The sequence below is a fragment of the Heptranchias perlo genome, chromosome 5, assembly GCF_035084215.1.
Source record: "Heptranchias perlo isolate sHepPer1 chromosome 5, sHepPer1.hap1, whole genome shotgun sequence".
Lineage (NCBI taxonomy): Eukaryota > Metazoa > Chordata > Chondrichthyes > Hexanchiformes > Hexanchidae > Heptranchias > Heptranchias perlo.
The window spans coordinates 60,084,990-60,099,410 of record NC_090329.1 but is presented as its reverse complement, the minus strand read 5'-3'; the positions used below and the strand labels follow the sequence as shown (position 1 = coordinate 60,099,410).

The 14,421-nt window shown below is 40.1% G+C and overlaps 1 protein-coding gene across 1 annotated transcript in view; it reads left to right on the top strand.

Annotated features, from left to right (window-relative positions):
• mtmr9 (myotubularin related protein 9) overlaps window positions 1–14,421 on the top strand; it is a 65,800-nt gene that overhangs the window by 8,916 nt on the left and 42,463 nt on the right. The window contains exons 3-4 of the mRNA XM_067984462.1: window positions 4,536–4,661; window positions 6,745–6,918. Coding sequence (XP_067840563.1) covers window positions 4,536–4,661; window positions 6,745–6,918 — 300 coding nt within the window. The remainder of the gene's footprint in view (window positions 1–4,535; window positions 4,662–6,744; window positions 6,919–14,421) is intronic.

The following is a 14,421-nucleotide window of genomic DNA, read 5'->3' as shown; positions in this document are numbered from 1 at the left end:
GGCTAAATGGCCTACTCCTGTTCCTATGTTTCCATTACACAGTCACGTAAGTGTCCTGCAAGATGTCAAAGTTATTAAGGCAAGGATACCTAGGCATACAATGTTTCACTTTTACTAACCAAACTTGTCAATTTTCCTTTAACAAAGGGCCTTACAGAGGACCAGATAAGGTATGGCATATTTATGTCTCACTAATGAGCCATTCCTGAGCTCAGCCTTTAATGCTAGCTGTCTAGTGGAAACTCCATCTTGACACATTTCGGGCAATTGACAGGACCTTTTCATTACAAAATACTGGGGTGCATTAGCAGCTGGGAAGAGTACAAATCTCAAGTTTGTATTATTCTTTATCAGGTGTTGGTCAGACCCTACCTGGAGTACTGTGTAAAGTTGTGGCCACCTAACCACGGGTAGGTTACTAGGGAAAGCCAGTGAAGTGGTCGGTATCAGTAGGTTCAAGAGTCAGTTGGAGGTGTTCCTGGAGAGGGTCAACAGAATGGAGATCAGTCAAAAAGGGACAAGCTTCTTGGGGCTAATCGTGTTCCTGTTCCTGAAATTTCTTAGGTTATGAAATTTGGGTTTTGTTGGAGCCTCAAATGAACTGAAGAAATAAAATGTCTGATCTGTTGATGGAAAGGTTTTTTAAACTAATTTTTTTAATTGGAAAATAGTTAATGTTCATTCAGCAAAGGGGTTTGCTCATTGATGTGAGATTCTTGTTCTAACCAGGTAGAAAACATCAGGTGAGCATATGACTGATCTTACCTGCACTGTAACAAACACAAAGCAACATCAGCCCTCTCCATCTATCCCTTTCTCAGTGAACTTTTGTAAAACTCTCAAATTTTCTGCCATTCTTAGAAAAAGGCATTGCCAAATGAAGAAGTACATTAACTTCTAATTATTCATATTCTCTAGACAGCTCCAGAAGTTTGGCAAGAAGCAGACTCGTCAGAAGCAGGATTACCTTTAATCTATGAGGCCAGCTTTGGATGATTAGCTGTGAATATGTTCTCAAAACAAGGGAAACCTTGCAAGAAATAATTGAAATCCAACTGAGAGGCCGTGGTTGTTCAGGACTTGATAGTGGGAATAGCAACAGCATCGCATTAGACTTATTTTGTAACCGGGCAATTGATTGTATTATATGACTTCCAAAGATAGATTTTCCAATACTGGTGTAGTTTGCTAGGAACATTAGGAACAGGAGTAGGCCATTCAGCCCCTCTGCCATTCAATTAGATCATCACTAATCTGCACCGCAACTCCATTTATTCTCCTTTGCTCCATATCCCTTGATACCATTATCTAACAAAAATCTATCTATCTCGGTCTTAAAAGCTTCAATTGTCCCAGCATCCGCAGCCTTTTGGGGCAGAGTGTTCCAGATTTATACTACCCTTTGTATGGAAAAAGTGCTTCCTGATTTTGCTGCTGAATGACCTAGCTCTAATTATAAGATTATGTCTCCTTGTTCTTGATTTTTTCCCCACCAGATGAAATAGTTCCTCATTATCTACCCTATCCGATCCTTCTAACATTTTAAACATCTCGATCAGATCACCTCAATCTTCGATACTCAAGAGAATTTACTACCGAATGGCTAGAAAGCTCACCTGAAGTGAAGTGTGCTCTTCACGCACAATTTTCTGTATTCAGCTCATTATTACAGTTATGCCAAGCTCCAGGTACAAATTTGGACATGTGCCCGGCTGCATGTTGGTTGGGAGCAGAAAACTCGTGTAGGTGAAATCTAAAGAAATGTGGACAATTAATGGGAAATACCTGGAGTAGGGGGACGAAAGTCCTTGCAACTATAGGTAAAGCTCAAGAAAAGCATTTCAACATATTGGCAACCAATGCTAAGGCTGAAGGGGGAGAGGGCTAAGATGTGACGGGAAGCAATCAAGTGACAGGAAACCCAATGTGCCAGCAGATCTGCAGGCAAGTGACGGAGCAGACCCTCACCTGACCCCCTCTTTAATGGATGCAGAAGTGGTTATGGTTTTGCACGAGGAAGGTGGCCTTGTTTGTCATTCCAGCAGACCCTCCCCACGGGTCAGTATTGCAGCATGCCTGGAAGGAGGTGGAGGCAGGATTGAGGTTTCAGCTGACTAGTACTAACACAAGCTGAGCTAGCGCTATGCTGCATGCTAGCTGTAGATGGCACAACTCGGCACCTTGTTATCACCTGATCCAGATCCGGTGCAGGCTTCCTAATGGTCGATGTTAGATAGATGTAACAATACCTGCAAGTATAATTGGCATCTTGGTAACTGTCGAACAAGCTGGTGTACTTTCTTTCATGCAATACAACTTAAAGCATGACTTACTATGATTGTGGTGCTCCAAGAAAAACACCCAGCATTATGGTACGTCATGCCCATACCTTCAGGTCTGCTGTCAAATGCGCTTTTAGGAATCACAGTCTCCGCAATCACTGATCATCTGCTAAAGCAAAGTCGGTTCACCTCTGAAGGTGCGGATATTGGCAGGTAGACATAAAACCCCTCTGGTGCAGCACGACCTACCTGGAATCTCTCCAATGGTTGTCCTCTTCTTCTGCCTAAAAGCTGATATAGGTTAATTTGCATGGTGGTAGTAATGGTGCTGGTGGTACCAGGCTCAAGAGCGAGCCAGGAGGAAAACAAGAAAAACAGTCCAGAAAAGGCCAAAATGCACTTAAATTTATATTACTGTATCCTTCAAATGAATTTCTGGCAATTTTCCAGTTGCTTGCAATCCTTAATACGCACAATCTGTCCTGAGTGTCTTTCAAGCACAAACGTTAGTAAATTGCGAGCAGGATGTCCTAACCCACATATTAATATGTGAATGAAGCTCTCACCTAAGACTGGCGGGCTCTTCCTGCCCAGATATTTTAGAAAAAAAACTTGCATTTGTACACCTGTAAATTGGACAAACCTAATAGGAAAATACCCTCTACAGAATCCTTGAAATGAATTTCTGTGACCTGGAGTTGCAAATAGTTCTCATTTAAAGATGTACAGTGCTTTATATTATATCTTTTTTAAAATTGTATATCAAAGAAGAAGGTTGCTCATCACTCAAACTTTTTGAAAATAATGTGTCTTGGAGTCCTACAGTATGCCCCACAAACACCTGTTTGGCAAATGACTTTTGTCTGTTGGATTTTTTTTTTAGCTTTCTGTACTGCTAGAATCAGAATGGAAGGGGTTAAATCAGTGTCACCCAAGGTGGGGGGGGGTCACTTGAGAAAGTAGTAGTGCCCTTATTGTTTTCCTATACTGAGGAGTGTAAAGACACACACACACACACACACACACACCTCAGTACTTTTTGTCTTATGTAAATAAACCTTTTACTGATTCAAAGGTGTTTTGTGTAAGTAGGATTTTTACTTAGTCAGACTTCTGTTTTAAAAAAAAAGACCGAGCTCAAGTCCTGGAGTGTGACATGAAGTCATAAACCGAATGGCCTCCTTCTGTGCTGTATCGTTCTATGATTCTACGTGATGCATCCAAGTAGCTGATGTACGGAATATCTAGCATAACACTCCAGAAATTGTGACATGCTCCATGGAGCACATCAATACTTATTCTTCATGAATCTTATAGGAAGTTTACTTGTGTAGAATGATGATCAGAAACCTGTTTCTGCTCTCCTCTGCAGAGGAGCCTGTTGAGAATGGTGAAACTCACTCTTTTTAGGAAAAACTCAAGCATGAATGTTGGTCTTGACTTGGTTTTGTCATAATCTGCAATGCAGTTGCTGGGTAGCCAGTACCCGCAATGCAGTTGCTGGGTAGCCAGTACCCGCAATGCAGTTGCTGGGTAGCCAGTACCCGCAATGCAGTTGCTGGGTAGCCAGTACCCGCAATGCAGTTGCTGGGTAGCCAGTACCCGCAATGCAGTTGCTGGGTAGCCAGTACCCGCAATGCAGTTGCTGGGTAGCCAGTACCCGCAATGCAGTTGCTGGGTAGTGGTCAAGAAGCATCAACAGAAGTTAAATGTTTTGTTGTATTTATCTTGTCAGCTTGGCTCAGTTATTAACTCATTTGCCTCAGTATCAGAGGAGTCAAGCTCAGAATCTGGCTGTTGCTCCAGTACTGTGGGAGGCCTGCAATGTTTGAGGTGCTGCTCTTCGGATGAGACATTTAAACAGATTTGAATTAAGATGAAAGTTCCCTTAATGGATAAAAGCATTAAAGGTCCCAGGTGCAGTTCCTGGTCTGTGCTAGTTAACAATTTCAGCTAGGATATTGGGTGTTGGGATGCTGTGATTGACCTAAGCTCTCTAGGACAAATCAGCCAGGTTCCTGTTCTTGATTGCTGCTGGAAAGTATGCATGTGGAAGTCAGATGCATTTAGGTGTGATATAAAAGGGCTGGTGGCACCATTGAACCATATCATAGGAGGATTTGGTGCTTTCAGGACAGGGTGATAAAATTGGAGACTTTAAAAAAAAAACTGTTGGTCTATAACTGTTTGCTGTGATAACCTTATTGAATAGTCTTGGCAGTGATTACGATTCATTTGTTTTTCATTGCTCAGGCCTTATCAACACTGGATTCCACCACATTGATGTATCCTTTTTTTTATCGGCCCATGTTTGAGGTCTTAGAAGATGGATGGCACTCCTTCCTTCCGGAGCATGAGTTTACTTTGCTTTCTGCATTGGTGAGTCCAAGCTTAAAAAGTAGATACAAACACAGTATGAGTTTGTACCAGCTATTTGTGTGTTGAGTTTTGGTTATGCAATATGCAATGGTGCAGTCTGCTGTGACACTTATAGGGGAATTCTGGCTGGAGATTTTTAGTGCAGGATTGCTGTTGGAAGGAGATGGCAGAGTGTTTGAAAAGTACTACTGCAATATGCTGGGAAGTTCTGTTTTTAAAAAGTTGAATAATTAATGTTCATATGTCCATTTTCAGAGATACTCTTGTCATAGACTCAGTCAAATACTTGATTCCAAAATTATTTCAGAATCTTTTTGCACAACTCCTGGTACCATTAGAAACATAGGAACAGGAGTAGGCCATTCAGCACCTCGAGCCGCTACCGTGTAAACTTCAGAAGATAGCTATTTTCAAAAGCTGCTATTCAGTCTCTTCACAAGTGGCTGGCTTTCATGTAATTATAATGTGCAAGAAACAAATCACTACTTATAAGAGCTGAATCTCTCTAATTATAGTTCTGTTATTTTAAGTGTTTCCTTATTAGTAATGAAGGATTTAGACTCCTAGCCACCATAGGGATTCCTATATACACAAGAAAGCCCTGCAACAGATGATACTAGCAGTTGATTGAACAGTCTACTTAAAACAGTAGTCAGTTGTGAGGTAGGGGGGAGGGAGAGGAGGAATCAAGATGCTGCTCTGTGATGGGTGTGGGGAAAGAAGGCAGAGATGATGGTCAGTGATAGAGAAACCATTGCATGGGAGTGTTCCATGGGGGAGGTGTGAAAAAGCACCAGCATAGTTGATTGGGATGGGAAATACAACTGCATTCTTATCTTAGGAGGTGTAGGACCTTGTGGAGGCAGAAAGAAGATAATGACATTGCTAAGGGAAGGCCCATGAATGGGCAGGCTGGTAAGTCAGTGTGTTGGTATATGGGCCGATAGGCCAAGCAATCGGCTGAACAAGTAAACAATTGGAGAGGGTCTGCCAGCTGGAGGAATGGGAGGGTGAAGGAAGTGGCTGCTGACGTTTTGGCGACTGATTTCGGTCGAAAGCATGTTCTGGAGTGAGGGTGGTAGAACAGTGAACAGGGGTGTGAGGTGGGGAGCAGTTCAGGGGATCTGCCTGATCCAAAAAAAATGTAATGTTTCAATTTTACTTGAAAATTTACTTGACATATCTATATCAGCATGGCTTCTGGCTCAGGCAAACAGGCGCTCCTAAAGTTGTTAAATGTCACATACCACTGGTAATCGTGCTGTGGATAAACACTCAAATGAAAAGACTTTGCTGTCAGATATGTTGAAGGGAACATTTCTGCCCAGCTGTTCTACTTGTGTTAAACTGCTCAAGCTTTGCAGTCATTTTAAATTTTTTGAAATACAGGCTGTAGCTCACCACCATTCGTCTACTTTTTAACATATCTTGTCATCAGATTTAGTGACTGCATGCTATTGTAAACAGAAGGTTAGTAATTAAATTGCCTGTTTTGTTTTAAATATTCCCTTGGTGGTGATTGTGGTTCAGAACTTGGTTCACCACAATCTTGGAAATAGGAAAATAGAGAAAACAGCAATAAAGAATTGGAGGTAGAAAAATAAATGAATTGATATTTTCAAGTTGTAGCATTGCTTTGGACTTGACCAGAATTTGAATCCATTTGATGAGCACTTGTGCTTTTGAAAGAAAGAACTTGCATTTTTGTCTGGGACATGAGCTCCTCTGTCTTGTCTTGTTTGTCTAAGTGTAGGGGGATTTTTAAAAATAATTTTCTTATGTAATTTAGGATAGGAGAAAACCTGTGTAATATTATTTTGAAAGCAGCAAAGGATATTCAGTACGCTGCACTTGGACCCGAGGCTGTTACGAAAGGTCAATTTTGCTATTACAAACATAGGCATTCTTTAAAAGTGTCACCTTGTGCAAAAATATAAACTATCTAAAACATGAAAAGGTCTGTTGGTGTGAATCTTTTTAAAATCCAACCCAAAGATGCAGTTTCTTGTTGCAAGCAAGTTGCTTAATCTGTAAGGCAGCATTTTGAATGGTACAATAAATATTTGCTAATTTCTTCCCTCAGACAGATGAATGGAGACTGAGCTATGTTAACAAAGATTTCACTGTCTGCCCCTCCTATCCTCCTATTATCACGGTGCCAAAGTCAATCGATGATGAGATTCTAAAAAAAGTTGCTACGTTTCGTCAAGGTGGCCGCTTCCCTGTCCTCAGCTACTACCACAAGAAGAATGGAATGGTGAGCATGTACTTTGGTTGCAGCTTTTGTATAGAATAGTAGTCTGTTAAGTTCACTAAATACTGTCATCTTTCAGCTTTATCCATTCATATTTCTCATGTATGTCCACATACGCAGGCTAAGCTAAATCTTCCAGGTTTCATAAGTATGGGTGTGACAGGGAAAAGTGTTTTATGATCTGATTTCCACGTATCTTTCACAATGATACCACAGGTGTACTCTTCCAAGTTTCACAAAGTTAGGACTTGAAGTTTGAGTTATTGAAAATGCAGAAATGTTATGCTGAGCCAATTTCCAAGATTATATCATCCCTTAAACTGACCTACCCAAAGTAAATTCTTACTGTATTGATGAGTTTATTATGGTATAGATTTTGAGTTGTTGAACTTTTATCTAGATTTGTGCAAGTTGCTCAAATTACTGCACACAGCCATCTACTTAATTATGTTTTTAACTTATAAAGCTTTATAGCATGCACTTTGAAAGTGACTTGTTGCACTATTTTTAACTGATTATACAATGATTGACATTGCTAATATTTGCAGTGAAGAAAATGCCAAACATCAGTTAGATATTCAAAACCGCAAATTAGCCAGAGTGCAGTGGGGAAGCTTGAACACTTAATCATAGTCATATTACGACACAGGTATGAAACCATTGATATTTAAAATTTCTTTATTGCCTTTTTTAAGTAAAAGCATACCAAAAATGTTCTTCTAACGTGCTTATATCAGACTATATACAAATGTCTGAGATAGCTCTTTCCCTCCTGTGTAAAATCAGGTATATAACTTGCATTTTTGCATGTTCTGTAACTGAAACTAGTGTGGTGGTTGCTTTATATATTTATGAAGTATAAATATTGACTTCAGATATACACCAGATTTTCATGAATTCATGTTAACTTATACCAAACCATAAGTAGATCTAGGTACAGCTGACACAAAAGACAAACTCCTGACAAATGAACAAGTTGTTGATTTTGCTTGCTTGATGTAAACTGGACATTCCCAACCTTTTAAAAGAGTTATGTGCTTTAATGAAAATCACTAACCGTAGTTATATGAAGTTGAGACCCTACCCCGGGAACCAGTTTTAAGAGATTAATTACACTAGTTTTAAAAAAAACGTGGTTGATCTGACAGCTCTTGGGGCTTTAATATTTTACAATTACTATCCAAGCTACCAAACTATCTGATCGTGCACCACTATAATTTATCACTTTTTAAAATTCAAATTGTGATTTATAAATCTTCTGGAAAATGTTTAAGTATTCACTCTAATGATAGTTATGGGAGTGGTAGCTAAAATTGAAGCAAGCATCTACTTTGGTTTGGTTCCCACTTAGGAATGTAACTCTTTCCAGGTCTCTGCCTTTCATCCTCTACTTGAATTCAGCTTTTTAAGTAGAGATCGTGACCGAAACATTTGTAGGTTTTCAGCTGTTATCTCCCAACAGGAGCCAGCAAGGTTTATTGTCTGCCGGTCATTTATTGATCACAGTCTAACGACTTATGCATTAAAAATGAGGTGATCAGTCACTTAGCTGTGATATCTCCCTGCCCTTTCCTTTCATCTTCTTGCTTTCACTGCAGCCATTTTGCATGTTGCTGCAGGATTCAATTATCTATCTTTTCTTTTGTCCAGGAAATCTGGATTTATTTTTTTTTCTCCAATGTCTGCTTGTCTATGTTTAGTGTAGGCCAGACTGATTTATGTTCAGTACAAATTTGAATGAAGGTGCACTACAAGTTCCTCATTTCTGCAGCACAGCTATATTCAACATTAACTCTTGAGTGTAACAATAAAAAAATACAGGTTCACCTTTTCTAACTGTGTTTAGAGAACTCTATCAAAGAAATGTAATTCTGCATTAAAAAGCACAATGAATGAACATTCTTAGCCGAAACATTATTGGATCTGTGCTTTCAGCGGCTCTCAGCCAGGCTGATGGGTGGATTGTCATATTACCAGTCATTAAATGGAGAGAGTGTGAGCACGCTTTCTCTTGCTGAAATTGCTCTTTCTGTCACTTAATTGTGGTGAAGCCTTGGGCCCGAACAGTAATGTTCTCCAATCACGGGATGGCCATCATCTATAGGGGAGAATAAAAATTATACAGGCCTTTTATACTACATGCTGTGTCTTGGGAGCACAACCTCAGAATGTTGCTCTCCTGAATTTGCACTGCAGTCGTGCCCCTGGCCTCCCTTTTGTACCGACAGCATAGGTCATGTATCCTAGGAGTAGTATGTGCAAACAGCGGCTGTGACAAATTGGTCACTATGCACACGCAGCATAATTGTATCATGATATTGTTGATAGATGTCAGCAGGTGCTTTTTGAAAATCTTTGATAATTGTACCTGTAATGGCCAGAATTAGATTGGTGGTACATGAAGACCAAGAGAACAACTGATCTTTCTAGCAGCTGGTGTAACAAAATCAATCAACTTTACCTTCTTCTGACCGGTAGCTGCAGGAGACCGTTGCTATAAGAATAGAGTGGCCAAAGATCAATATAAAAGTGGATATATATGTGTATGTCTTGAATAGTGCCCCAAAAAAATAGCTACCCAAGGCTGGATTTATCCCTTATTCAAAGCCAACAAAACTGTATGGATTGTTGAAATCAGCTGTGCTAAACTAAGGGAAATTTTCTTTGTCAGTTGTGGATTCAGAATATTGAATCTAGCAGGATATAAGGAAGTGAGATTAGTGTATATAACTCCAGGGTGGAGATAGCAGAGGTATGGTGGACTGAATGGTTGCCTCTTGTATTGAAATTTCTGATTTGATGAAATGCAGCTATACATGTTTGCTGTTTCAGCGCTAAGTCACTAATTGGCACATCACTAAGCAGTGAGTGGTTCATAAAGGGGCAAGTTTTTAAAGTTACAGGGCTAATCAGTGGCCTTTATGAAGTAACTTGTTACAAATGTTGTTTGCACCCTCCAGTGGAAAATTTTCACATTTTTCCTGGATTATTATAAATCCTGTCTGCATTAGCTGTTAAAAGCATTTTTCATTTGACAATATAAACCCAATCAGATGAATTTATATTTTCATATTTCCCCAAATGTAGATTCTGGTCCATAGGAAAATGGTACCAATATTGTTTGATTATATTGTAAAATGATTTCAAGATGCACTGTTTTAAAAAAAAAAGTAAATAGTTGCATTTATATGGTACATTATTGTCGTGTTGTTGAAGTGCATCGCACAATGAATCACTTTTGAAGTGCAATGACTGTTGTACAGACAAACACAGCAGCTGCTTTGCAGCAACGATGTCTTACAAACACAATGAAATAAATGGACAGTAAATCTGTATTTTTGGTGACATTGGTTGAGTGGGGAGTGTTGATCAGGACAGTGGGAGAACTACCTACTTTTCTTTTAATAATGCCATGGAATTTTATATCCACCTGAACAGGCAGCTTGGAGCTCAATTTAACTTCTCATCCAAAGGAAGCATATCCTAAATTTCGATGCTTTAATGGTTGAGCAGTGGGCATGTTTGGGAAGAGTAGTTTGTTCAGTTTTCCTTCTGCCTGAGCTATAATGTTTCATTTATACACACTGTTATATGTTCTAACTGACCTAAGAGCTAAAGCAAGGGACTCAAACTTGTGGATTCTGAGAACTGAGTGCTGCATTAATTTTTGTAAAAGTAACAAAATTCTGTTCCTCCAGTAATAGTACATGAGATAGCTTTATGTATGAAATCCTTTCTCATTCCTTAGTGTGCAACATAAATTGTTCTAGTGGCTTAGTGTCATTTAATATTGAATCTCAGCTTTCTAATTTATCGTTCTAAAATTGAGCAGAACTCAGCAAAAGAAATCGTGAAGATAAACATACTTTCTATCAATTCACTGCAGATACTAATGTCAAAAATGATTAAACTTATTGGATTCTACGGAGTCAATTCAGCAGTTTGGTTACTGTGGTTGATGAATAGGGAAGGCCAGTTCACTAAGCCTTGTATAAATTAGGATTTTAACAGCATTTTTCTATGTAGAGTTCTAGACTTGGAGTATCAATAGTGGTAAACATCCTAAAGTAATGACAACTAAAACTAGTTGTAATCGCTCCAGATAAATCTGGTGACTGTAGCATCATCCTTCAACGGAGCTGCTGTAAACACAGAAAATAAGTATCAAGCAGCTCCATAGCAAAAGTATTCTGTAATTAATATTTTGAAGGCACTGTATAACTCTGTATTTGTAGTTTCTGTTGACCTTTTTCCTTGGCGTGCACTGAGTTGAAATGTTGTAAGTGATGAATTGTTCTAAGCCGTTTGTTTTGTTTAGACCAAAAGGTTTTGTTTCTATTTGGTTTAGATCTTCCTTTAAAGAGAGAGAAAATTGCTCCCCCAAGGGGTGGAATTTCCTGTGGGGCGTAACAGGAAATTACATTCAAAATCGCGATCACTTTGCTGATGTCAATTTATGCCTAAATTTCCTGCCAATCTTATTAACGTACACCAGAGCGTAAAATTCAGCGTAAACTAGCAGTGTAAACATTCGGGGGGCTAAGGAAAATGCAGAACTCAGATCATATATTCCTTATTTAAGTAAGTTTAGAACCATGAAACCATCATTCATGCACATTAGGCACAACATGTTGAAGAACATGCAGTTGTGGAAGCATTTCGATTTTTAATAGGACTCATACTGAAGCCATAAAAATGTATTCAAACAAAAAGAAAATACAGTGCTGGCCTCTTTGAGGATAAATGTTTAAAAATGATTTAAAAATCACAATAAAACACCAGAAAAATGACACTGTTCCCTGCTGTACCTAAAATTCTGGATTTAATTTTACATCTCTTTTGAACCAGTGTAGTTGCAGGAAATGTGTGTACAGCTATTTAGCCCGGTGGTAGAGCCATTGTATCGAGCTGCGGTGCATTCAGGGGCAGGGATCGATAGATGGTGGAAATTCAAGCGTAGTGTAATTACACGTGCAACACACTTGCACCCGAGTTTGCTCGATCTTTTACGCAGGGTATTTGCTTTAAGAACAGATTATGCGTGACTCTGGGACCAAATACACAGGAAATTTCACCCCCAAATGTCTGTTAAAATAAATTGAGATAAATAAATACTAGAAGATTTCTTGTGGCATTGCTCATGGATATCCCAGGACCTGGAATGCGGTTTCTGATTTCCCATTGCTATTTTACAGAAAATTTACTGAAGCAATAAATCACTTGACCAGTACAATAGGCATCACAGATATATTGATAGCACTATTTACTTAACATACAAGTAACATTTTTCTTCCCTCTCCAAAACAACTACTTAACCTACATTATAAAATATTTTTTTCCAGCCTCCCATGATGGATTTGCAATATCTGTCGGTGTCAGCCTTGGCTCAGCAGTAGCACTCTCACCACTGAGTCAAAAGGTTGTGGGTTCAAGCCCCACTCCAGAGACTTGAACACATAATCTAGGCTGACACAACGCAGTACTGAGGGAGTGCTGCACTGTCAAAGATATTTTCTTTAGGATGAGACGTTAAACTGAGGTCGTGTCTACCCTTTCAGGTTGACGTAAAAGATTCCAAGGCAGTATTCAGTGAAGAACAGGGGAGTTCTCCCTGCACTCTGGCCAATAGGAGGATCGAGCAGATGAATGCGTGGCTGGAGAGGTGGTGCAGGAGGGAGGGCTTTAGATTCCTGGGGCATTGGGACTGGTTCTGGGGGAGGTGGGGACTGGTTCTGGGGGAGGTGGGAACTGTGCAGGCCGGTTGGTCCCAGCTCTGTTAAGGTACAACGTCCTTGCGGGGAGGTTCACTAGTGCTATGGGGAAGGGTTTAAACTAATTTGGCAGGGGGATGGGCACCAGGATGTAGCATTGGAAGGGAGAAACTAAGTGCACAAAGGATTGGGAGAGACAGGTAGCACTAGAGTAAGAAGTAGTAAGGTATTAGGTCAGATCAGACTAAGAATGAATACAAGAAGGTCTACGATAGATCTACAGTGCATGTGTGTAAACGCACAAGGCATGGTAAATAAGGTTGATGAGCTGCAGGTGCTAGTAGCCACGTGGGAATATGATGTAGTGGAGATGATGGAGACTGGCTCAAAAAAGGGCAGGATTGGGTACTAAATATTCCTGGATACAAGGTGTTCAGGAAAGATAGAGAAGGAAAGAAAGGAGGGGGAGGTGGGGCAGTATTGATTGAGGAGAATATTGCAGTGCTGGAGAGAGTGTGGATGTTCTGGAGGGGTCAAGGACAGAATCTATTTGGTCAGAGTTAAGAAACAATATAGGTGCCGTTACACTACTGGGTGTAGTCTATAGGCCACCAACTAGTGGCAAGGATACAGATGAACAAATTTGCTGGGAAATTACAGAGAGGTGTAGGAACCATAGTGTAGTGAAAATGGGGACTTCAATTATCCTAATATAGACTGGGAGAGTAATAATGTAAAGAGCAGAGAGGGGGAAGAATTTGTGAAATGTGTTCAGAGAACTTTCTTGATTAGAATGTTTCCAGCCCAACGAGGAAGGAGGCATTGCTAGATCTGGTTCTGGGGAATGAGGTGGATCAAGTGGAGCAAGTGTCAGTGGGGGAACATTTAGGGAATAGTGATCATAGTATCATAAGGTTTAGATTAGCTATGGAAAAGGACCAGGAGCAATCTAGAGTAGGGAAGGCCAGTTCACGGGTTGAGAACAGATCTGGCCCGGGTAAATTGGAATCAAACATTGGCATGCAAAACTGTAATTGAACAATGGGCAGCCTTTAAAGAGGAGATGGTTTGGGTACAGTCTAGGCACATTCCCACGAGGGAGAAAGATAGGACAACCAAAGCCAGAGCTCAGGCAAAAGAGAGAGAGTAAGATGAGCACATAAAGGGGGTGTGTGACAGATGTCAGGTTGATAATACGAGTGAGAACCAGGCTGAATATAGAAAGCTCAGAGGGGAAGTGAAAAAGGAAATAAGAGGGGCAAAGAGAGAATATGAGAATAGACTGGCGGCCAACATAAGGGAATCCAAAAGTCTTCTACAGGCATGTAAACGGGTAGTAAAAGGAGGGGTGCGGCCGATTGGGGACCATAAAGGAAGTGAAAGACAGAGTATGAGAATAGACTGGTGGCTAACTTAAAAGGAAACCCAGAAATCTTCTATAGGCATGTAAATGGTAAACGGGTAGTAAGAGTAGGGGTAGGGCCGATTAGGGACCAAAATGGAGATCTACTCATGAAGGCAGAGGGCATGGCTACGGTACTAAATGAGTATTTTGCACCTGTCTTTACCAAGGAAGAAGATGCTGCCAAAGTCACAGTAAAAGAGGAGGTGGTTGAGATACTGGATGGGCTAAAAAATTGATAGTGGAGGTACTAGAAAGGCTGGCTGTACTTAAAGTAGATAAGTCATCAGATCTGGATGGGATGAATCCTAGGTTGCTGAGGGAAGTAAGGGTGAAAATTGCAGAGGTACTGGTCATAATCATCCAATCATTCTTAGATACCAGGAAGTCATG